This window comes from Sus scrofa, chromosome 11, assembly GCF_000003025.6.
Source record: "Sus scrofa isolate TJ Tabasco breed Duroc chromosome 11, Sscrofa11.1, whole genome shotgun sequence".
NCBI classification, from domain to species: domain Eukaryota; kingdom Metazoa; phylum Chordata; class Mammalia; order Artiodactyla; family Suidae; genus Sus; species Sus scrofa.
In genome coordinates this window covers 71,093,216-71,118,210 of record NC_010453.5, presented here as the reverse complement: position 1 = coordinate 71,118,210, position 24,995 = coordinate 71,093,216, and the positions used below count along the sequence as shown (strand labels likewise).

Sequence of the window (24,995 nt, the reverse complement as noted above, 5' to 3'; positions counted from 1 at the left end):
AAAAGGCGGTTATTTGAAAAGACAAACAAAACTGATAAACCCTCAGCTAAGGGAAAAAAAAAAAAAAACATACATTACCAGCATCAGCTATGAAAAAGGAGTTACCACTAAAGACCCTGCCGGTGTTAGAGGGATAAAGGGGACTGTTAGAAACAACTTTATGTCAACACCTTGACAAGATAGATGAAATGGACAAGCTAAACTTTGACAGAATTGATGGGAATCAAGACAACTCCATACTCATTAGAGATTTTTAATACTCCTCTGAAAACCCCACAGAAAACAGGAGAGAATACTTCCCAATAAGTTCTAGGAAAATATGAAAACTATTACAGTATGAAAAATATTACAGACCAATCACCCAAAACTAGAGACACAAAGTGAAATTCCCCGGATGCCCCCCAAATTACTAATTCACATAACGTTCTGTGAAACAAGCTGGTTTTGCAAATGAATGAATAGATCAATGGAGGTTTGACAAAATGATCAGAGAAGCCTAAAAGTAAAGTACAAACCTGACTTTTTTGCCTTTTTCTTACTGTGCAATTTTATCCAAGCAACTTATTCCCTCTATGCCTCCATTTCATCACCTATAAAATGAGAGCTACCTCGCAAAATTCCTATATTACTGTGAGTACAAAAAAAAAAAAAAAAAAAAAAAAAAAAAAAGGAGTGAAAAGCATGGGTATCTGCTCCAGAACCACCAGAATGCAATCATGGCAGCCTCTTAAATTGTGCAGTACACAACCTACTCGGCGGTACCCAGAGACCCTGCTAAGTGTTCAAAAGTTTTTAACAACAGAAAAGGCAAAATGATATATAGTAGAAAAGAAAACTAGATGTTTCATTGGGAAATATGAATTCACATGGCTGCAAAACTATGAACCACTATATTATTCTAGTCACCTCCTTAACAATTTCTAAACTACTGACTACCTATCTGTAAGAGTGGTGTTTTACAGCACTCTTAGATTTGCTCAAAGCTCTCAAAATGCAAGGGTTATGTTTGAAGTTTCCAGTGGCAACACATTAATGAACTAAATGTTCTGTGCTCAAGGTTACTTACTTATTTTTGGCTGAGGCATGCAGTGGCTTCATGTGGCATCTCAGTTCCCAGAACAGGGATCAAACCTGGGCCACAGCAGTGAAAACGCCAAGTCTTAACCACTAAACCACCAGGGAACCCCCCCAAGGTTATTCTTTTTAACTACAATGACAAGCAACATGACAGTAATGTCCTTCATTTGATATTATAAAAAGAAAATATTTGAGTTCCCTTGTGGTGCAGTGGGTTGAGGATCCAGCATTGTTACTGCAGCAGCTTGGGTTGCTGCTATAGTGTGGGTTCGATCCCTGGCCTGGGAGCTTCTACATGTCGAAGGCGCAGCCAAAGAAAGAAGGAAGGAAGGAAGGAAAGAAGGAAGGAAGGAAGGAAGGAAGGAAGGAAAGAAAGAAAGAAAGAAAGAAAGAAAGAAAGAAAGAAAGAAAGAAAGAAAGAAAGAAAGAAAGAAAGGAAGGAAAGAAAGAAAGAAAGAAAGAAGAAAGAGAGAAAGGAAGAAAGAAGAAAGAGAGAGAAAGGAAGAAAGAAAGAAAATGTTTAATGGCAAGTTTAAACAAGATATACTGCTTGCTTTCTTTTTTAAAAATTAATGTATAGTTGATTTACAATGTTGTGCCAATTTCTGCTGCACAGCAACGTGACCAAGTCATACATATATATAAATACATTCCCTTTCTTATATTATCGTCCCTCATGGTCTGTCCCAAGAGACCCAAATATAATTCCCAGTGCTGTACAGCAGGACCTCATTGCTCATCCATTCTAAATGCGAGAATTTGCATCCACTAACCCCAAACTCTCAGTCCATCCCACTCCCTCCCGGCGACACACAGAAACTTCATGGCTCCTTCCTTACCTGATTTGTGTTTCAAATTCGTGGTCACTCCATCAAATTCAGATTTATCAATTTCCCATGCGAGAGGTAGCTTGCCCAGGCTGTTGGATAAGTTTTCCAAGCTGTTTTCTTCCTTGTAGATGATTTCCGATGTACCGGTCGGAGAGCCAACGAATCTTGAGGAATGATTTCCAGCAGATAAAGAGGTATTATCAGGCAGGCAGGAAGGGCGGGTTGAATGTGGAGTTTTATAGATTGAGGTCGCCTGGTTGAGAAAGGCATAGTCCGAACAGATGGCGTAAATTTTCTCCCGCGTGTGGGTCACGGGACAGCTCCACGGGTAATGACCATCTCCTTTGGGACCCAAGGGTTCTCCTGGGGTCCGAGTGCAGAAGGACGACGTGGCAGCTTGCAGATTCTCGTCCGGAGACCTTCGCTCCGACCTGCACTCACCATTTCCGGAAGCATCTGCCCTTTCTGCTTCTGCCACGTTCGGCATTGAATGCAACGAGGAGAGTGCTGTCACCAGGAAGACGCTGCCGCGCTGTCTCAGTCTCGCAAAACAGCCCTGCCGAGTGTTTACAGCATTTTCCAAACACGTGAGAGCTGCAAAACGGTCCCCTAAGAAAAGAGGGAGAAGAAAGAAAGATCAACCATCCACCAGACGGTACAAAAGTGCTACAAAATATTTTAAGGGTTCAATAAATATTTTAAGGGTTTCAATAAATATTTATTTTACAACTACTACCTGCCTCAGTCACAATCACTGACTATCTTATTAGAAACTGTTTTTAGGAGTTCCCGTCGTGGTGCAGTGGTTAACAAATCCGACTAGGAACCATGAGGTTGTGGGTTCGATCCCTGGCCTCACTCAGTGGGTTAAGGATTCGGCGTTGCCGTGAGCTGTGGTGTAGATCACAGACATGGCGTGGACCTGGTCTTGCTGTGGCTCCCATTAGACCCCTGGTCTGGGAACCTCCATATGCCGCGGGTGAAGCCCTAAAAAGACAAAAGACCAAAAAAAAAAAAAAAAGGATTAACAGAAGATGATTCCCAAAAGAGCTCTGGAGTCTGTGAGAAAAAATCAGTAAAGGTACAGCGTGTCCTTCCAGAATTTATGGAACAGAGCTCCATACAAGTATTCCACATATCCTAGAAAAGATTTGATGTTCTTTCTTTTGAGAGAATGTTTTCTCTCTATTCAAACCTCCAGGCATTGATTATTTTTTTTTTTTTTTACGTATTTTGTGCAGAAATTCTAGTTATTTACAGAAGGAGGGCTGGTTTGGCAGGAGCTTCACCACCAGACATGGACCCTCCAGGGGTTTCACTTTGGAAACTCTTCTTTGCTTTTTGGTCAAGCAATCCTCGGAGGCGGTGCAATGGATCTCTAGACGGGACGCTTTTACGATTTCTCCTTCCTCCTCATCTCCTGGTGTGAAGTGATGGTGGAGGAAGCTTCAAAGAAGATCCGTACCTGACATTATACAGGCCAAACCCCAGGTTACTCTGATTCTTAGCAAAGCACGTTCTGCTTCTTCTCTGTTATCCTCATGCCTTTCACTAAAAGCCGTGGGTAGAAGGAGGTCTTATTTCTGGCCTTGGGGTAGTGTGAGTGGGTTGTGGTAGGTGGGGCATGAAACAGCATATGGTCACAATAAAGGGCAGTGAACAAAGGCTCAAGAAGGAGTTTGCATCGTGGCTCAGTGGTTAACGAATCCGACTAGGAATCATGAGGTTGCAGGTTCAATCCCTGGCCTTGCTCAGCGGGTTAAGGATCCGGCGTTGTGGTGAGCTGTGGTGTACATTGCAGATGCGGCTCGGATCCCACGTTGCTGCAGCCGTGGTGTAGGCCGGCAGCTACAGCTCCAATTAGACCCATAACCTGGGAACCTCCACAACCTGCTCCACGTGCCACAGGTGTAGCCCTAGAAAAAGCAAAAAAAAAAAAAAAAAAAAAAAAAAAGAGGCTTAGAGAGACAGAAATGTTCCAGTCTCTGCCCTGTTATCTCTTCATCTCATGTTTAGTTCCCATTTTGACAGAGCTTTTTTCTTCAGATTAATGGAATTTTGCCTGTGGCACCAGCTCTCCGTGGGGCAGCTTGGGGATGTTTAAAGGATGCTAATTTGGGATGTATGGAGCAGCATATTCTTATCAGAAACACAGGGATGGAAGTTTCCACAGGTAAAGGATCCAGTGTTGCCGCAGCTGTGGCCACAACTGCACTGGGGGTTTGATCCCTGGCCTGCGAACTTCCACAGGCTACAAGGGTGGCCAAAAAAAAAAAAAAAAAAAAAAAAAAAAAAAAAAAAAAAGGAAAACCACTGTATTTGTGTATAAAAGGTAAGACTGAGCTTCCAAGAAGCTAAAGCAAGAAAGAATATAGCACTTGATTAATAAAAAGTTTAGCAGTCTCCGGTTTTGTTTGTTTCTGTTTGGGCTTTTATTTTTAATTTTTTTTTTAATTTTTTTTGTCTTTTTGCTATTTCTTGGGCCGCTCCCACGGCATATGGAGTTTCCCAGGCTAGGGGTCTAATCGGAGCTGTAGCCACCAGCCTATGCCAGGGCCACAGCAACGCGGGGTCCGAGCCGCGTCTGCAAACTACACCACAGCTCACGGCAACGCCGGATCGTTAACTCACTGAGCAAGGGCAGGGATCGAACCTGCAACCTCATGGTTCCTAGTCGGATTCGTTAACCACTGCGCCACGACGGGAACTCCCTGTTTGGGCTTTTAAATAACAGTCACTAAACATGAGTGATCTCTTTGGTGGCACATTTACAAAAAAAAAAAAAAATAGGGCAAAGATCATCAACAAAAGGGCAGGCAGTTATATTGTCAATACAAGTCAAGCGTAAACTTGGAGCGATATGAAAACTTTCTCACTTGAACCACGGTTTATGGACATTTCTCTTGGAAAAACTGTAATATTTATACATTTTATCACCTAAGTAAAACAAATTACAGAAAAACATTGCAAAATGCCAAAAGACTTCACCCAGAAAAGGACACTTAGTTGCACCCGGTGACCCGAACACTGCCGATGCTGGTTTCCTTTCCTGACTATCTATCTGACCCATGGCTGTCTCCCCTCTGAAGTCACAGCTCCCCGAGGCTAAGGGCGCTGGCATGATCTGCCATCAGGGTTTTGTACCAGTGAGCTAAGCACCCGTTATTACTGATTACAGCATCATTACGGGCTCAATGACTTGTAAAGACAGCCTCAGGAAATGCACTAAACGGCCTGCAGCTCTCCTGGTTTTGTCCCAGTTTTTATAAACCATTCCCACCCCTAGCTCCCCAAGTTGACACTTCTAACCTGACCTGTGCATAGATACTGGAGACTAAAGCTTACACACAATTATGATCGTTTAACTTCTCTGCCTAAAACCTTCTGCTCTCGGAACAAAAAGCCAGCCCTTACCTGGCCACCGATCTCTTTCTTCCACCTTGCCTTCCTCTCCCCCACAGACCCCCTTTCAGTTCTCGGAGGACTGTCTCCTCCCACTTCCCCTCCCTTATTTAGCTAATTCCCATTATCCTCAGATGTCAGCTCAAATGTCACTCTCTGGAAGATGGTGTCTTTGCTCCTCCAACTAGGCCAGGTCACCCTGTACAAATGCATGCCCTTTCCTTCACAGACCTTACCAGGGTGAAATTCTACTTTATGTACCAGGGTGTGTTTATATGATGAATGTCTGCCTCCGGCAAGTTTGGCTTTCCTGTATTCCCAGGGTGCCGTGTAGAAGTCTCATCAACAGATATTTTTTAGTGCTCCACCAGGTCAGGCATTACGGTAAACCAACATTAGGAACCTAGATTCCAGGAGGGCTTACCAAGTGTGGCCTTAGCAATCAAGGACTGGAGTTCTCTTTTTCTCTTCCCTGGCTCTCATTTGTGAGAACTGAGGTTCCCTAATGCAGTAAATGAGGCGATGCTATATGAAGATGTACCGCTAAGAACGACGGCAGCACCTAAGGCTCAATTTAATGAGCACTCATAAAATCAGATCACGAGCAACAGAACTACTGTTTAACTGTGTGCCCACACAATTTTATAAAGTGGCCAGCTTTAAATGTCCCGTTGGAATAACGATCCTGAAGTCACTGGAACGAATTGTTCTGCACAATAAACATTTGCATGGCGAGGGTGGATTATTCGCCCGAGGGTCAGATCTCGGTCCTTCCTCCCCCTCCAACCCCCAGCCCCTCCCCACGCCCTCCAGGCCCTTCCTCCGACAGACCTGAACCCCTTCCCGGACAGAGGCGCCGGCCTCCTAAGGATATCCGGAGTTCCCCGCGCTCCGGGCCAGCGTCGAGCTCAGGCTGCGGGACGGCGAGCCGAGTTCCCACCGCCCTCCTCTGCGATGCTCGCGGCGCCGCCGGGCTCGGAGGCCGCTGGCACCGAGGCGACAGTCGCGCAGGCAGGTCTCTGCCGCGCGGAGCCGCTACGCGCGGAGAGGAAGGAGCCGAGCGCGGCTACGCCCCCTGCCCGCGCAGCTCCGAGCTCTCCGCGCCCTCCCGAGGCCGGTGCGTCCCAGGGGCAGGAAGCCGGAGTCCTCGACTAAAAAGAGCCGGCGAAGGCCCACGTGTTGTCCGCCTCCAACCGGCCCGGGGGACCGAGGACGCTGGGGTGCTCCCGCCGCCCAGGCAGATGGGACGCGGGCAGTCACTGCTCCTGGGCAGAAAGAGGGACTCCGATTCGAGCTTTTGAACGCACGAACCGACATCATTACTGATGACAACTGCCCAAAAGAAAACCGTCAAGAATCCCCCGTCTTAGCCTCTGCCCAGGCCCGCTTTGGCTGGCGGTGCCACCGGCCCATCAGAGTTAGAGGGCAGCTGGCAAGGTTGAGAGAAAGGGGCAAGGGGAGGAGGAGGCTCCCGGTACGATTTCGGAGCTGACCGTGAACCCTCCCGTGACCACGCTGGCTCCGGGTGTGCTGGGGAGAGGGGACGGCCACCGCACGCTCTGGGCCCGGGCCCTGCTGAGCGTGGCGTGGAGACTGGCGCCAGACAGGAGCCACCGGTATCGCGCAGGCCCCTCCAAACCGGGCTTTGTTCCCAAGAGGACTCGTCCCTTCTCTCCCTGGCGCTTCCCTCCACCCTGCGGCCCGGCTCTTCACCCCACCTCTTCCCAGAAGGACAGGCACCCACACAGTGGCGTCCACCCGGATGCCCATCGGCCTCAGGCGAGGCCTGCGTCCCCGGCCACGCAGGAGGCGATGGCGGCACAGAAAGCAGGCGGGCGGCGGCAGGCCTGGCCCGCGGCGCTCGGGAGACCAGCGGAGGGCCCAGCGTGCAGGGTGCACAGGCGCTCGCTACCACCTCGTCTCCTGCCCACAGCCCGCTATACCTCTGGCCTGTCCGGTGGGGTCGGGTCGCTGCAGCCCGCGGCGAAGCCCGGCAGTGGTCCTGGATCACAGCTCCCAGCGCGCGGCCCGCGACGCGCCTCTGGTTACCCTGGAGCGGGCGTCTCTCGTCCCATCGGAGCGCGCGGGGACAGCGCCCTGACTGCTGTGCCGGGCGACCGATGGTCAGATATCATTGACAACACCTTCCTTTCACCGTGTTTTACACCTGCCCTCTGCACGTGCGGAGATATGACGACAATTTAAAACAAAACAAAACAAAACCTTAGCTGCGCCTCCAGACCCACGCGCCCTCTATTAAGCGTCTACTATTGATCTGTCCGCTGAAAGCGGGGACCGCAAAGTAAATAAATGAGTGAGAGATGGTCAAATCTGGCAGGATTTCCGCCAGTTTGTCGCGAACTACACGTCCCAGGAAGCACTGGCCCCGGGACGCGTGTCCCTTCCGCCATCCACTTGGAGGAGGCTTTACTCAGCCCCGGCCGACGCGCGGGCCAATCCCATCGCTTTGCACCTTGGGCTGGAACCTGAGATGGGTTCGCCCCCAACGATGCTCCAATTACAGAAGCAACGCAAGTTTGTCATTGTCCCGAGAAAGCGGAGCAGCGTGATTCTTGCCCATTTCAGCAGAACTGCTGGCATCCTTCAGCCGGTGGAGCCAGCGCTCCTGTTGTGATCTTTCCAGGGAGACCCACGACCCTGCCCAGCACAGCAAAAGACCCTCTTGGAGCCGCGACCGCTGCCCGAATCGGCGGACTTGCCCCTGCCCCAGCCGCGGCTGGTTCCGTACACCTCTTCCACTTCATTCATCTGTGGATGATTTTGAGTCCATCTTGTAAATGTTTAGCATTTTGCTGCTTTACTGCTTCTTTCTGGGGACAGTTCCAACACTGGCCGAGACCGGCGGAGAGAGGCGAGTGAGCCCGGAGAAGAGCGAAATATGGGGCCCCGGGCTCAAGGCGGCTGTCGTCCTTCCCGCGCGCTATTTCTATATTCAGGCGGTGGACACATCAGGAAATAAGTAAGTCGAGCATTGGCTCCCTGTCTGTTTTTGGAATGCATTTAAAACTTACGGTTTCTCCATTCAAGTTTTTTCCGCGCAAGAACTCGTTTCTCTACAGCAGTTTAAAATCCAGGTTATTTGGGTGCTGTTCACATCTAGTAAAATTTTCCCCGTCCCAGTCAATTTTTCTCTGTAGCTTTGGAAATGATATTGAATTAGCCTTTCTCCTGGCTGTTTTGATAGGGCTTCCCACGTGACCGGGGAAGAAACTCTTGCACTTTGCTGGAAGTACTCCTTCTAATTACTTGTGCATAAACTGTTATAAAGAATTTAAACCCAGTTATTAAGAAACTGGTTGGTTTCACTTTTCTCTGGTGCTCCCTCTGTTTTCAGGCAGACCTCTTTAGGTAAGTGTGTTTTGAAACTCCAAAATTAAAGCACTATTTAAAACTTTGGAGTTGAGGGGGGAAAGTAACAAAATATGAATCTCCTATATGTTTGTTACAACTTAATTTCATTCCATTAAATTCAACAATTAAAATGATGCTTAAAACGTATTTATAGAAAGATACTTAGAACGTATTTCTAGAATTCACATTGGAAATGATTGTCTTTATCCATGGATGCTGTGTATATTTTGTAGGAAAATCTTGAGAATAGGTTTTGCAAAGAAAAAGAAGGTTATAAATTTTGTCACTTGGTTATAAATATTACAATTGGGGAAATTAAATACCATATTAATCTTTTTTAAAAAATTGTTATTTCCCCAATACAATTTTTTTTCTACTGAACAGCATGGTGACCCAGTTACGCATACATGTATACATTCTTTTTTCTCATATTGTCATGCTCTGGCGTAAGTGACTCGACAGAGTTCCCAGTGCTACACAGCAGGATCTCATTGCTAATCCATTCCAAAGGCAATAGTTTACATCTGTTAACCCCAAGCTCCCAATCCTCCCCCCTTGGCAACCACAAGTCTATTCTCCAAGTCCATGATTTTCATTTGTGCCTTATATTAGATTCCAGATATAAGAGATATCATATAAATACCATATTAATCTTAACAACACTCATTCAAAAAAACCTTTTTTACAGCATCATTTATATGATATACTACCTACTAGCTTTTGCCCATGGCTGAGCATGATTTATAAATACTGATTTTTAAAAATCACATTGAGAGTGATTATTCAGAAAGTCATTATCTTTTGAGAAACCATTTGATAACAACTTTCCAGATGTGATGGCATGAAATTAAAAGTAGGTTGAGGAGTTCCTGTCGTGGCGCAGTGGTTAACGAATCCGACTAGGAACCATGAGGTTGAGGGTTCGGTCCCTGCCCTTGCTCAGTGGGTTAACGATCCGGCGTTGCCATGAGCTGTGGTGTAGGTTGCAGACGCGGCTCGGATCCCGAGTTGTTGTGGCTCTGGTGTAGGCTGGTGGCTACAGCTCCGACTGGACCCCTAGCCTGGGAACCTCCATATGCTGCAGGAGCGGCCCAAGAAATAGCAAAAAGACAAAAAAAAAAAAAAAAAGGTAGGTTGATTAAACTATTTTTATATATGAAATGCATATGTTCTATGTTTACATGGATTAGTAGTCTTAACATATTTCCTTGCCATTTTCTAAAACTGTGATGTCTTGGCCATTGTCATCCTCTTTTTTTTTTTTTTTTTTAATCTCTGATCCATCCTACTCATTCTGTTATTAAAAGCATCAGGAAAAAGAAACAAGCATATAACAAACTGTTCTCCTAACGAGGGAGAATGTGGAGAACAGTCAAGTTCATGGACGAGAGGACATAAGTGGTGTATGCTTGTTTCTTAAAATAATCTTTTTAACATTTTTTTTCATTAAAATACATTTGATGGGAGTTCCTGTTGTGGCTTAGCAGTAATGAACCCAATAAGTATCCATGAGGACTCAGGTTCAATCCCTTGCCTCGCTCAGTGGGTTGAGGATCTGGCCTTGCTGTGAACTGCCGTGTAGGCTGGCAGCTGTAGCTCTGATTCGACTCCTGGCCTGGGAACTTCCACATGCCATGGTGCAGCCTTAAAAAGACAAAATAAAATAATGTTGATTTACAATGTGGTGTCAATTTCTGCTCTACTTAAAATAATCTTTAAATCTCACTGTTCTTCCCATCACAGATTCACAACTTCTCCGGGTGATAAAGTGTTCCAGATTAAAATCTCAGCACCAGATGAGCAGTTCACTAGAGTTGGGGTCCAGGTTTTAGATCGAAAGGATGGGTCCTTCATAGTAAGATACAGAATGTATGCCAGCTACAAAAATCTGAAGGTAGAAGTTAAATTCCAAGGTCAACATGTGGCCAAATCTCCATATATTTTAAAAGGTACTTTGGAATATTATTTTTCTTTTTTTAATTTTTTTATTTTTTCCATTATAGTTGATTTTGGAGCATACTTTTAAAACAAATTGTGTTTGTGTACAATGGTACATGTCATTCAATCAACAGAAACAACTTGGCGTGATATTTTTTTTTTCACTGAAAGAAAAAAAATAGACATTTCCTACTTGAAAAATGAATTGAGAGTCCTGGTAAAAGAGATTTGAATGCACGATTTGAATGGAAATTATAGTTTGGAAAGAACACACTGATAGAGAATTTGCTCCTTGAAGATACAACATGGGCAAAAGCAAATGGGCTCTATATATGGTCATGGATGGCACTTTATTTCTTCCTTCCCCCACCCCACACCCGCCCCAAGGCTAGGGATCAAACCCACGCCACAGCTGTAACCAGAGCCACAGCAGTGACAGCGCTGGATCCTTGACCTGCTGAGCCACAAGGGAACTCTGATGGCACTTTTTTTTTCTTTTGCAATTTTTTTTATTGCTCAATGAATTTATTACATTTATAGTTGTACAATGACCATCACAATCCAATTTTATAGGATTTCCATCCCACAACCCCAGCGCATCCCCCCATCCCCCGAACTGTCTCCTTTGGAAACCATAAGTTTTTCAAAGTCTGTGAGTCACTATCTGTTCTGCAAAGAAGTTCCTTCTGACCTTTTTTCAGATTCCACATGTCAGTGAAAGCATTTGATGTTGGTGTCTCATTGTCTGACTGACTTCACTTAGCATGATAATTTCTAGGTCCATCCATATTGCTAAAAATGCCTATTTCCTTCCTTTTAATGGCTGAGTAATATTCCATTGGGTATATGTATCACAACTTCTTGATCCACTCCTCTGTCGATGGGCAGTTAGGTTGTTTCCATGTCTTGGCTATTGCATATAGTGCTGCAGTGAACATTGGAGTACATGTGTCTTTGCGAGTCATGGTTTTCTCTGGGTAGATGCCCAGGAGTGGGACTGCTGGATCAAATGGTAGTTCTATGTTTAGTTTTCTGAGGAATCTCCACACTGTTTTCTACAGTGGTTGCACCAATTTACAATCCCACCAACAGTGTAATGGGGTTCCTTTTTCTCCACACCCTCCTCAGCACTTATTGTTTGTAGACTTTTTGAGGATGGCCATTCTGGCTGGTGTAAGGTGGTACCTCATCGTGGTTTTGATTTGCATTTCTCTCATAGTGAGTGATGTTGAACATCTTTTCATGTGTTTTTTGGCCATCTGTATGTCTTCTTTGAAGAACTGTTTAGATCCTCCGCCCATTTTTTGATGGGGTTATTTGGGTTTTTTTGGTGTTGAGGTGCAGAAGCTGCAGAAATTTTGCAGATTAATCCCTCGTCAGTCAATTCATTTGCAAAGATTTTCTCCCATTCTGTGGGTTGTCTTTTCATTTTGTTTAGGGTTTCCTTTGCTGTGCAGAAACTTTCAAGTTTAATTAGGTCCCATTTGTTTATTTTTGTTTTTACTGTCATTACTCTAAGAGGTGGATCTGAGAAGATGTTGCTGTCGTTTGTGTTGGAGAGTGTTTGGCCTATGTTTTCCTCTAAGAGTTTTATAGTATCTGGCCTTATCTAGGTCTTTAATCCATTTTGAGTTTATTTTTGTGTATGGTATTAGGGAGTGTTCTAATTTCATTCTTTTCCGTGTGGCTGTCCAGTTTTCCCAGCACCACTTATGAACAGGCTGTCTTTTCTGGCACTTTCTTAATTAGAGATATTTGACTTAAGTAACTGAAGTGTGATTGAAATTTCTTCAGTCACTTCAGGAAGAGAGAGAGCTTGATGGAGGGAGGAGAAATTGACTGTGGGGTTTTTTGGTCTTTATTTCAAAGCTTTTTTCCAGAGAAGTTCTCTAATGTTTTCTGATAGAGGATGAGAGTACAGCTTTCTTACCTAGAGCTTATCATTCCTGCTTAGCAGAGACAGTCCCCTAAAATATCAGAGAAGCAGTATGTATACAGACACACAAATCTTCCTTATCCCCCTGCTCCAAGAAAAGCAAACATTTTTCTAGAAAGCGTCTAGGTTTCTTTCCCACACTCCACCAGGACACACAATACCATATAACCTGCTAGATACCCCATTATCTGCTACTGCCTGGGACAGGTGACAATCTGAGGATTATAGAAATAAAGGACAGTAAAATCTCAATTCAAATTCTAGATTATGTTAGTGTTATTTCTGTATACATGTAGTTACCTCATTTTAATATTAATGAAATGGGTGTTTTGAGGATTACTTTGCTTCTTTATATATATATATATATATATATATATTTTTTTTTTTTTTTGTCTTTTTTGTCTTTTCTAGGGCTGATCCTGCAGCAAATGGAGGTTCCCAGGCTAGGGGTCTAATCAGAGCTGTAGCCACTGGTCTACACCACAGCCACATCAACGCGGGATCCAAGCCGCATCTGCGACCTACACCATAGCTCACGCAACACCGGATCCTTAACCCACTGAGCAAGGCCAGGGATCAAACCTGCAACCTCATGGTTCCTAGTCGGATTCGTTAACCACTGCACCACGACGGGAACTCCTATAATTATTTTTTTTAAATACCAGGGCTTTCCCTTTGGGGTGCTGCGGAAACGAATCAGACTAGAATCCATGATGTGGATTCAGTCCCTAGCCCCGCTCAGCTGGTTGGGGATCTGGCATTGCTGTGAGCTGTGGTGTGGGCCAGCAGCTTCAGCTCCCATTCGACCTCTAGCCTGGGAACCTCCATAAGCCATGGGTGTGGCCCTAAAAAGCCAAAAAATAAATAAAATATGTATTAAAAAAATAGCAAGCATAGAGGGGTGCTTTATTTACTTGTATTGTCATTGATGATTTGCCCATTGAGAAAAGTACCTTAACCACTTTAAAACCTCATTTGTGTAATAGACCATTGCACTATCAGTTTCTTAACACCTCTGTCTTACATTAAAACAGATACTCTCCTCTGATATCCTTCTGCCAATGTCTGGTTACTCTAAGTACATAAAACATAAAGATTAATGGACTATGGTAGCCACTTAGAGCCATTGGCTTTCTTTTGCACTTGGGCCACGTGGGCCCAGATGTGAAAATATCATAAGACATAACTGTAAAGAGCCATCAGAACAGACTTACTAGTGATACCCCAGGGTGACAAAAATGCTTTTCTCTTGAAGATATTTTTTCCATCAAATGACCTCCTCCACCTAACTGGGCAAAGTTTGTGAAGTCTCATTATGGAGCTACGTTACATGTTTCCAGTGCTAAACTAAATGATTGCTGTGTACTTTGTGCGTAATTAGGGCCGGTTTACCATGAGAATTGTGACTGTCCCTTGGAAGACGCGGCGGCCTGGCTCCGCGAGATGAGCTGCCCAGAAACCATCCCTCAGATTCAGAGAGATCTGGCACAGTTCCCTAGTGTCGATCCAGAAAAGATTGCCACAGAAATCCCAAAACGATTCGGACAAAGGCAGAGCTTATGTCATTATACCTTGAAGGACAACAAGGTACTCTTCACCCCTGAGGCTGGTTTGTTTGTCTTGGGGGGGGGCGGCGGCTTTTTTTTTAGACCGTTTGGCTATAACCAGCTACCTAGTTTTATTAAAAATCCTTCTGGGATCACTGTGGTGAAGTTTTATCTCAGCGAAGTCTGCTGGCCAGTACTGTTAGACTTCCAGAATAAGCACTCCCTTCTCTTCTAGGTTTATATCAAGACTCATGGTGAACATGTAGGTTTTAGGATTTTCATGGATGCCATACTGCTGTCTTTGACTAGAAAAGTAAGTATTTCTTTTCTCTGATCTATCATAGACAATGTCTGCCCAGGTTGTACAATGTAACTTTTCAAAATAAAAATAATAACACTATCAGGGTGTTCTAGTCTGGAGCCTTAAGTACTAGAATATTATTCTGAAGTTTTATGTCACATAGGATACCTGTATTGGTTTCCTAGGGTTATTGTTACAAAGTATTTTAACCTAGGTGACTTAAAAATGACAAATTTGGAGTTCCTGTCATGGCTTATCAGTAACGAACCCAACTAGTATCTATGAGGTTACTCAGTGGGTTAAGGATCTAGCATTGCCATGAGCTGTCATGTAGGTCACAGACATGGCTCAGATCCCAAATTGCTGTGGCTGTGGTGTAGACCAGAATTTGCAGCTCCAATTCCACTCTAAGCCTGGGAACCTCCATGTACTGCAGGTGCAGCTCTGAAAAGCCAAAAAAAAAAAAAAAAGACATTTATTCTCTGGCGATTCTGGAGGCTAGAAGTCTGAAGTCAAAGTGTCAGCAGAGCCATGCTCCCTCCAAAACCTATAGGGGAGACTCCTTTCTTGGCTCTGCCTAGCATCTGGGGTACTCGGCAATCCTTGGCACTCCTGAGCCGTAGCTGCCTCACTCCGCTATGTTGTCACATGGCATTATCCCTGTGCCTGGGTGTCTTTCCATCTTCACCTGTTCCCAGGAGGGCACCAGTCATACTGCATTAAGGGCCTCCTGCTCCAGAATGATGTCATCTTAACTAATTACATCTGCACTGCCCCTATTTCCAGATAAGGTCATTCTGAGATTCTGGGGTGTAGGACTTCAGCACCCTTGTGGGCAGAGGGTACATGCACTCCATAACAATATGTTCTAGAGGAAAAATACCATACCATGAAACTGTTTTGGTCCTACATCTACTTTGAGCCTGAAGAAGACTTACCATATGCTGACTCTTATTCCTTGGTATAATGTACATTATCAGAGCTCTGGTGGAATAGCCAGCAGTAATAGTATGATGGCTGGTATGAAAGACTCTACCGCTGGAGTTCCCTGGTAGCCTAGTGGTTAAGGATCTAACATGGTCACTGCTGTGGCGCGGGTGTCATCCCTGGCCTGGGAACTTCCACGTGCCGAGAGTATGGCCAAAAAATAAGTTCATAAAAATTTTAAAAGAAAATGAAAGAAAAAAAAAATCCTTTTAACCATCACATAATCTGTGTGATGAAATTACTCGCAGGCAATAACACGACCTTTCTTCTCAAGGTTGCAGAGCGTTTACAGTGAATTAATTCTGAACCCAGGTAATTACATCATAGGAGCATTCTGCTTCCTTCAAGCTAAAATGTCAGGGTGCTGGCACGTATTTCTGGTTCATCTGTCATCAATCCATGGGAAAATATGGCTCTCAGGACCCCCTTTCCTCAGGATGCTTCTCCGACTGACACAGTGCAGTTCTTGCCTTCAAAAATATTATCTCCTGCCCCCCCACCCCCGCCCCCAAAAAAGTTAAAAAGGAGTTCCCTGCTAGCTCAGTGGATTAAGGATCTGGTGCTGTCTCTGCTGTGGCATGGGTTTGATCCCTGGAAATTTCTGCATGCTGCAGGCGTGGCCCAAGACACATTAAATATATGTTTTACAGATACCACAAATATTTTCCTGTGGCTACATAAAATGTAGCATTGCCATGAGCTGTGGTGTAGGTTGCAGACTCAGCTGGGATCCCAAATTGCTGTGGCTGTGGCGTAGGCCGGGGTCTGCAGCTCCAGTCTGACCCCTGGCCTGGGAACTTCCATATGTCCCACGTGCAGCCCTTTCAAAAAAAAAGAGAGAGAGAGAGAGTAAAAGTATCTTCCCTCAGACGGAGCTTGTGAGGGTTCTTTAGCTCTTGGTAAGGAAGTGTTCAGGCCCAGGGCCCATTCTTCTGTGTCCAAGAAAGACGGGGTGGCCCAGCCTGCCTTTCCCAAAGCCCTGCTAAGGAGAAAGAATTATCCAATATAAGGAACGTGGAAAGAGCTCTTGGCTTTCTCTTCCTAGGTGAAGATGCCCGACGTGGAGTTTTTTGTTAATTTGGGAGACTGGCCTTTGGAAAAGAAGAAATCTGGTTCCCACATCCATCCGATCTTTTCCTGGTGTGGCTCCACGGATTCCAAGGATATCGTGATGCCTACCTATGACCTGACTGACTCTGTTCTCGAAACCATGGGCCGGTGAGAGATGGGTCGCAGATGATCCAGTGCCTCAGTTTCCTTTCTTGCTGAGTTCTTTCCCGACAGCCTTTGTGATGCAATGGTTTGGGAGAAGAACTGATGGCACTTTCTGTTTTCCAGAGTAAGTCTGGATATGCTGTCCGTGCAAGCCAACACGGGCCCTCCCTGGGAAAGCAAAAACTCCACCGCTGTCTGGAGGGGGCGAGACAGCAGAAAAGAGAGACTCGAGCTGGTGAAACTCAGCCGAAAACACCCAGAGCTCATCGATGCTGCTTTCACCAACTTTTTCTTCTTTAAACACGACGAGAGCCTGTATGGTCCCATCGTGAAACACATTTCATTTTTTGATTTCTTCAAGGTATGACATCATTTGCGGCCAATCCTTTGTGTTTTTCCAAATACCTTCATTTGCAGGAGGGAAATGAAGGTCTGTATATTTACCGGGGGCGGGGAAGAGGTGAGCACAAAATGTAATGAACCTCAAAGCCTGTGGCCCCGGGACTGGTTGGACGACCTGGGTTGTACTTAGTACCTGAACCTGATGTTAAATATGCATCTGGGGGAGTTCCCTTTGTGGCTCAGCAGTAACGAACCCAACTAGTATCCATGAGGATGTGGGTTTGATCCTTGGCCTCGCTCAGTGGGTTAAGGATCCAGCATTTCCATGAGCTGTGGTGCAGCTCGCAGACGTGGCTCGGATCCCGAGTTGCTGTGGCTGTGGTGGAGGCTGGCAGCTGCTACCCCTAGCCTGGGATGCAACCCCTAGCCTGGGAACTTCCATGTGCTGCAGGTGTGGCCCTAAAAAGACCAAAAAAATATATATGTATGTATGGTTAACACAGCATAGAATACACCATTGATAGAGTAGTAAAGGGCTTACAGAGTCATGGTAAATCTTTCTGTGGGTTGCAGCCTTAGGACATTAGCCTTGTGGTTCTTTTTGGAAATTTGGAAGAATGTCAACATACCCCCTTGAGCACTAGGCCAGCGTGTTCTATAGAATAGCACTTTCTAAGTGGTGGAGGCCAAGGGCACAATCTGGCCAGAATGTATCTGAGGACGGTGAGGTCTGATGTGCGGAAGGAGGAGACAAGCAAAGAGAGTGGGGAAGGGAAACTTAACGGGGCTTCTTCTACTTGACTGCTCTCTTGCAGCATAAGTACCAGATAAACGTCGATGGCACGGTTGCAGCCTACCGCCTACCCTACCTGCTGGTTGGTGACAGTGTGGTGCTAAAGCAGGACTCCATCTACTATGAACACTTTTATAATGAGCTGCAGCCCTGGAAACACTACATTCCTGTTCGAAGCAACCTGAGCGACCTCCTGGAAAAACTGAAGTGGGCAAAAGATCACGATGAAGAGGTAAGGTCAGTCTCTTTGTGCCCCGCAATCGTGGGTTCATTTTCAAGGTCTTGTGCCTGGCCACATTCACGATGCATGGCTACCGACTCTCACCTGTAAAGGGGAAGCCACCTCCTTGTGGATGGCACAGATTCCTTCAGGATAAGCCCACGCTTTGTGGCTTGGATTAACGATCCACTCTGCACAGGACTCGAAAAGCTCAACCTTGGCCTTAACTGTGCTCTCTCTTTTAGTTAGTTTTCTCTGAGCCCCGAGCACGAGCACGGCCGCACCTTTGCTAGCATGCAAATTAGGATGGCCAGCCTGGCAGGAAGAAAACCTAACCGCGCTGTGGATTCAAATGAGGAATTGCGTGAAATAAGCTTCAAGCTAATTGTCCGCTGCAAATTGTTAAGGCAGTGCCCTAAGCTTCATCTTGCGTTTACTTTGCAAAGTCCTTGTTACCTCATTTATTATATGCCTTTTCTCTCGAAGACAGGCTAATTCCAGAAGGCCCAATATGACTTCTCAAATTTTCAAGTTTTAAAAGCCTCCCCTTATATATTCAGTATCCAGTGCTGAAGCATAAAGGAAAAGAATCTGGAAAAAAATGTGGATATATGTATAACTGCATCATTTTGCGGTCAGCAGAAATGAACACAAGATTATAAATCACCTATACTTCCAAAAATTCAAAAACCAAACCCCTCCCTTTAATTTGAGTAAAAACACGCTCTGTGCAATGTTCCCTTTACCACGTTAGACTCCCCCAAAGTTATCTTTCCTTCTCTTGTCTCACTAACGTGTACTCTGAGCATCAGTTAGCATACACCTGCATAGGAAAAAATGTTTCTTAAAGGATTTTTTTCCCCCGTAGGCAAAGAAGATAGCAAAAACAGGACAAGAATTTGCGAGAAATAATCTCATGGGTGACGACATATTCTGTTATTATTTTAAACTTTTCCAGGTCAGTATTTTCTAAGAAAATAGACATACGGCTTGTTATTGGTCGTGTTAGCAGCAAATAATGTTCCACTTAATTTCCAAAAGTATATTAACTACAGTTTCCACCATGGCACAGTGGGTTAAGAATCTGACTGCAGCGGCTCAGGTGTCTGCAGAGGCATGGGTTCAATCCCAAGGCCAGTGCGGTGGGTTAAAGGATGTAGCTACACAGCTGTGGCACAGGTTGAAGCTGCAGCTTGAATTCAGTCCCTGCCCTGGGAACTTCCATAGGCTGTGGGTGAGGCCATTAAAAAAATTTTTTTTAATTTTTTAAAAATAAGAGTATATTAACTAAGGAGATCTATGTATACCTCTGTAGGCAAATTCAAGGAAGAATATGAAATCATTACGGAAAAAGTAGAAAGCCAAAGATTTAGCTAATGGAGAATGCTGCAACATTAAGAGAAAAGTATTAATGTTAGAACTATGTGGTATGTGGATAAGAAACTGGCCTCCGATCCTACAGAATTAAGTGCCTGGATTCCTATTCCTCTTTGTGCAATACTGCCCTACCATTTTTTTTTTTTTTTTTTTTTTTTTTGTCTGAACAGTGTAAAGTACGTTTGGACCTGCTGTGCTGTGGTCCAAACATTCTTTACACTGTTGCGCTATGGGTCATGGACCTACATGAGCCATGACTTTTCTTGGAAATTATTTTCATGGACCTACCCATTTAGGGACTGTGATCAAAGCATATCTTGGAGTTCCCGTCGTGGCTCAGTGGTTAATGAACCTGACTAGCATCCATGAGGACTCAGGTTTGATCCCTAGTCTCGCTCAGTGGGTTAGGGATCCTGCATTGCTGTGGCTGTGGTGTAGGCCGGCAGCTGTAGCTCCAATTCGACCCCTAGCTTGGGAACCTCCATATGCCGTGGGTGCAGGCCTAAAAAGCAAAAAGCAAAAAAAAAAAAAAAAAAAAAAAAAAAAAAAAGATTATCTTTTATCTCAGCATTGCAGATCTTGGGTCGCATTTCTCTGCTACAGAACAAAATTGGTCATTTCTGGTCCTTCCCCATTTAAAACCTCTCCTAGGAGATGGTGCAGTATGTAAACTAAGGAAGGGGCTGGGGGCTTCCTCTCTGAATTCCTGAAGATCCGAAGGGTAGAGTTCATTCATTCACTTCGCATATGCTAAGAGCACAAGCGCCTCACCCAGAGCTTAGGACGGAGCAAGCACATGATGAAGATGTGTCTGAGGTTGTGCAAGCTGTGGTGGGTCCGGCGGAAAGTCTGTCCTCAGATTCTCAGTCTAGGGAAGATGGTGAAGGCAGTTCAAAAGAAATAAAAATAAAAAAATGCAAGTCGTAATAATGAAGGGTAGAATAAAAGTGTGGTCCCTTGGAAATGGACAGCCAATGCCTAAAGGACAGCCTCTCAGAAGCTCTCCTGTTGGGTGTTTAATGGGAGTGTGGAGGACTTTGCCTATCATAACTCGACACATGTGGGTTAAATGGACCCTGTTCCTGCGCACTCCAGTGTATCAAATTTGGTACGTGTGCCTGAAGCGTTACATAAGACATGCTTTTGTACTGTCGCCTGTGCAGGAATATGCCAGTTTACAAGTGAGTGAGCCCCAGATCCGAGAGGGCATGGAGCGGGTGCAGCCGCAGACCGAGGACGACCTCTTCCCTTGCGCATGCCACAGGAAGAAGGTAACCCGCACTGGCCCTCTGGCCATGTCAGCGTCAGAACTAAGGGCGACCCAAGTCCTCCTTCATTCCTTTCCTGCTACCTGATTTCCTCCGGGAGCCTCCAGGCAGTTCATTCTAGCAGAGGCAGACATAGCAGGTACCGACAAGGCAAAAGACAGGCGGTAAGATGCCGTCACGTGAGAAAACGTGGGAGCTCCCAGCAAAACAGAGGGAAGCCTTTTCTACTGTGAGACTTCAGATCACATGGCATTTGAATAGATGTGTACAGTTTGAAAAGTATTTTCACATGTATCCTCTAATGGCCTGTGAGATGATTTCTGCAAAGTTAATCACCACAATATAAAGATAGGAAAATATATAACCATGACTATTCGTGTTAACAGATGATTCATTTAAAAGCAATCTCAGGAGTTCCCGAGTGGCTCAGCAGTAATGAACCCAACTGTTTCTATGAGGATGCACGTTCAATCCTTGGCCTCGCTCAGTGGGTTAAGGATCCAACATTGCCATGAGCTGTGCTGTAGGTCACAGATGCAGCTCTAATCTGGCGTGGCTGTGGCTGTGGTACAGGCTGGCAGCTGCAGCTCTGATTCGACCCCTAGCCTGGGAACTTCCATAGGCCATGGGTGCAGCCCTAAAAAAAAATTTTAGAAAGACAATAAAATAAAATAAAAATAATCTCTGTTTATCCCACTGCACACTAATTTCATTTATAAAAGGCAGATTCACATATGGACTTGGCAGACTAAAGATAGGACTTTAGCAGTCAGCCAGTAAATGCCTGCCTTTTACAGTTAACAGCACCAGCCCAAAGAAGAATTTAGCTCACAGTCATCAATCTGGATTATAGCAAAGCAAGAACCAAAAAACCAATGTAGCATCTTTAAATCGTGTGCGTGGTTGTGTAGAAAGAGAGTGTGGCAGGGGATGCTTGTTGTGATTCTAGTTGTTTTTTACCTGAGGAAGTACATATTGCATAGAATTTCATTTTATTATATATATAACTTTTATGTAAAAATATTAGTATGTTATATACAAAGTTATATATAACTTATATAACTTAGTAACAAAATATAACAAAAATACTATAGTATTTTTTTTCTTTTTTGTCTTTTTAGGGCCCCACCTGCAGCATATGGAGGTTCCCAGGCTAGGGGTTAAATTAGAACTGCAGCTGCCAGCCTACGTCACAGCCATAGCAACATGGGATCCGAGCCATGTCTGTGACCTACACCACAGCTCACGGCAACACTGGATCCTTAACCCACTCAGCGAGGCCAGGGATCGAACCTGTGTCCTCATGAATACCATTCAGATTCGTTTCCACTGAGCCATGACAGGAACTCCTAGCTTGACAGTATTTTAAGCACCAGCGTTGTGTCTCTGAGTGGGCAAAACCAAAACTGTAGCATTGGCACCAAAGATGAGAAGGCAGATTTGGTAATTATTACGTCTGCTTCTCGAGGCGCACGTGGGTCGGGCGGGGGGGGGGGGATTTAAAAAGAATAAGGCGACTTCCAGGCGCTTGATATGATCAAACTAGCTCATCTACACTCACTGATGATTGAATATTGGAGAATTTTGCACAGGGGTAGCCTGGAACCCCCCCTGGTGGGAATATTTACACCATGACAACAGCACGTGCTACAAATCAGTTTTGTCTTGCTGTTTTTTGTGTTGGTTTTTGGAGAACTGATTTGCACCTAACCCGCCCTCAGAAGGGGTTACATCGCCACATTAACTCCTCTCATGGCTCCAAGGCCATAAAAGCAGGGAAAGCCAGTGAAAAAGAGAAGTTGCCAGAATGGAAAGGTGCCCGTGGAGCTCGCGATTTGAAATCAGAATGCTTCCATCGGCTCCCGGAGAAACCACGCAGCTCCCTTCACTCTCATTCGTGTTTTATCTCTAAGTGACTTGGAGGGGTGTCAAATGATTCCCCTGACTCATGGCAGTTGGGGACCCCTTTCTTCCCCCCATTTTCTACCCTAGCCCTTCACTGATACCCTTCATAGCATGAGCCTTTTGCCATAAGACAGACTCTTAAACATTCAGGATCCCCAATCAATGTGACTTTACCCCAAGGTGATTCCCGTAACAGCCCTGGGCCCTGGAAGCCTGTAGCAACAATGTGGCTTTTTTTCACCTCTTTTCTCTTTAGGGGAAAAAGGATTAATAGACTAATGTAAGCCTTCTTGCCTCCTAGTAGACGCCTTGAGAGCGCAAAATATTCTGTTTCTTAATTGCAGACCAAAGATGAACTCTGATGTGCAAAATGCCTTCCCTTCAAATAATGGTGCTCTGACAACTCGTCTTCACTGAAAAGAAGCCTGTCTTTTAAATACCAAGTCCAAGGACAATATAAAATCTGCTCTGTGATTATTCTGGATTACGAAGATATGTTTCTTCTTATTCTGCAGTATTCCCATGACTGTCCTTTGACGCACATTTTTAGAATTTTATAATAAAATCACTTTTATTTTAAGGGCCTGTGGTGTGCCAATCATTAGCTGTGTTGGGACCATGAGGCAGTAAAAAGAGGACGTGTGGGCCCTGGACTCAGTATGAAGCATCACAGAAGCTGCCACCTCCCCAGACAGGTGGTTTACATGACAAAGCGGTCAACTCCGCTCTTGTTTACACTATTATTTTGGATAATCAGTCACTCACAGCCAAGTCTGATTCTAACCAATACATCTTACAAGGCCTTTCATAACCTGCCCTCTGCCTGTATCTTTTAGCAGATCTCTCACCGCTTCCTAAGATGTAGCTTCAGGTCCAGCAAAACCAGTCCCTCCCTGTTCCTTCTGTGCCCTGGTCCTTCCTTCTTTGCTGATGCTTTCCCTTGGTCTGGAATACAGAGTCCCTCCTCTTCCTCTGGCTTCGCTGTCCTTCAGTGCTCATTCCAGGACTTGCTGCCCTGAACCTCCTCAAGTGTATACTTGTGCTGCCGTATTTACCATGCTGTGCAGTGGTGACCTAAGTCATTGTCCCTCTCCCTGACCAGGTTTTAAGTAACTGGACTACAGAGACCGTGCTCTTCTTCTGTTAGAATTAAACCTAGAATTAAATATTACTATTAAATAGAATTAAACATTTTGCCAAGAATTCCTGCACCTAGAAAGATGCAATAAATTTTGAGTGGACAAATGAATGACCAAATGAAAATTACCCTGAAATGTGATTGAGAGAATTAAAAAGGAACCAGAAGTCCTAACACTGAACTGGAACCTTATGTCCCCACAAATTCCTTTCCTAGGAGTTTCCCTTCTACCCATCTTCTGGTTAAATAATCTGTTATAAATTTTTTTAATTATAGAATGTATCACATGTACAAAAGTATATAAAACATCTATCTCCAGCTTTAAAATAATTATAAAATTATTAAAATAATTATAATTTTTTTTGTCTTTTTATTTTTTCTAGGGCCGCACCCACCACATATGGAGGTTTCCAGGCTAGGGGTCTAATTGGAGCTGTTGCCACCGGCCTACACCACAGCCACAGCAACGAGGGATCCAAGCTGCGTCTGTGACCTACACCACAGCTCACAACAACGCTGGATCCTTAACCCACTGAGCAAGGCCAGGGATCAAACCTGCAACCTCATGGTTCCTAATTGGATTCATTAACCACTGAGCCACGATGGGAACTCTAAAAAATAATTATAATTTTAATTATAAAATATAATTAAAATAATTATGAAATGTAACTACTGATGAAGTATCCTTAATCTTCTCGCCTATCGGTGCATTTTCTTGTAAAGTCTAGTCTCTGGCACTTCCCAGCGTTCACTGGCTTATGGACACATCCCTCCAGTCTTTGCCTCTGTCTTCACATGGTCTTTCCCCCTGTGTCTCTGTATCTTCTCTTTGTCTCCTATAAAGACACTTGTCATTGGATTTAGGGCCATTTAGGTCCAACGTAATTTCATCTTGAGGGTGTTAACTATACATGCAAGGACCCTATTTCTCAGTAAGGTCCCATTTCACAAGTAGGCAGCTTAGGACTTGGATAAATCTTTGTGGGGAGGGACCCTAATCACCCACCACATCTTCTAAAGACCTTCCTTTGGAAATTAGGAACAACCTCAGGATTCTCACCATCACAACAACTGCCCTTCTACCCAAGGCTGGAAGTCTGAGCTAGCACACTCAACCCGGAAAAGAAGTAGGAAGTTGAAGGATTGGAAAATAATCAAAGTATCATAAAAACCAGATGATAGGCTTTAGTACAGAGAAAATCCAAAAGAATCTATAAATTGATGGAGTTAACAAGAAAATGTACAAGAAAATGTGGCATTTGTTACATACAAAGCTAGTATATAAAATTCAATACCTGGTATTTTAATATAGTGGGTAGTAACAGAAAAATTAAAATGTTTAAGATA

The 24,995-nt window shown here is 44.6% G+C and overlaps 2 protein-coding genes across 7 annotated transcripts in view; one reads left to right on the top strand and one right to left on the bottom strand.

Moving 5' to 3' along the window:
• Window positions 1-7,748, bottom strand: part of BIVM (basic, immunoglobulin-like variable motif containing) — a 28,399-nt gene extending 20,651 nt beyond the window's left edge. The window contains exons 1-2 of one of the 6 annotated variants that reach the window (XM_021065132.1): window positions 7,253-7,748; window positions 1,917-2,516 (exon numbers count right to left, since the gene is read on the bottom strand). In XM_021065132.1, coding sequence (XP_020920791.1) covers window positions 1,917-2,394 — 478 coding nt within the window. In that variant the 5' untranslated portion in view covers window positions 2,395-2,516; window positions 7,253-7,748. 6 annotated transcript variants of the gene reach the window in all.
• KDELC1 (KDEL motif containing 1) lies at window positions 7,721-23,095 on the top strand. Its single transcript, XM_021065899.1, has 10 exons — window positions 7,721-8,289; window positions 10,425-10,630; window positions 13,937-14,142; window positions 14,338-14,415; window positions 16,436-16,608; window positions 16,729-16,966; window positions 17,763-17,972; window positions 18,829-18,918; window positions 20,501-20,608; window positions 22,855-23,095. Exons 1-10 carry the CDS (start codon window positions 8,108-8,110, stop codon window positions 22,870-22,872), a joined length of 1,509 nt encoding a protein of 502 aa, XP_020921558.1. The 5' UTR covers window positions 7,721-8,107; the 3' UTR covers window positions 22,873-23,095.

Coding starts and splice junctions, on each gene's coding strand:
- KDELC1 (XM_021065899.1), top strand. CDS start 8,108: ATGTTTAGCATTTTGCTGCTTTACTGCTTCTTTCTGGGGACAGTTCCA. Junction 8,290..10,424: donor GTGGACACATCAGGAAATAA/GTAAGTCGAGCA, acceptor TTCCCATCACAG/ATTCACAACTTCTCCGGGTG. Junction 10,631..13,936: donor ATCTCCATATATTTTAAAAG/GTACTTTGGAAT, acceptor GTGCGTAATTAG/GGCCGGTTTACCATGAGAAT.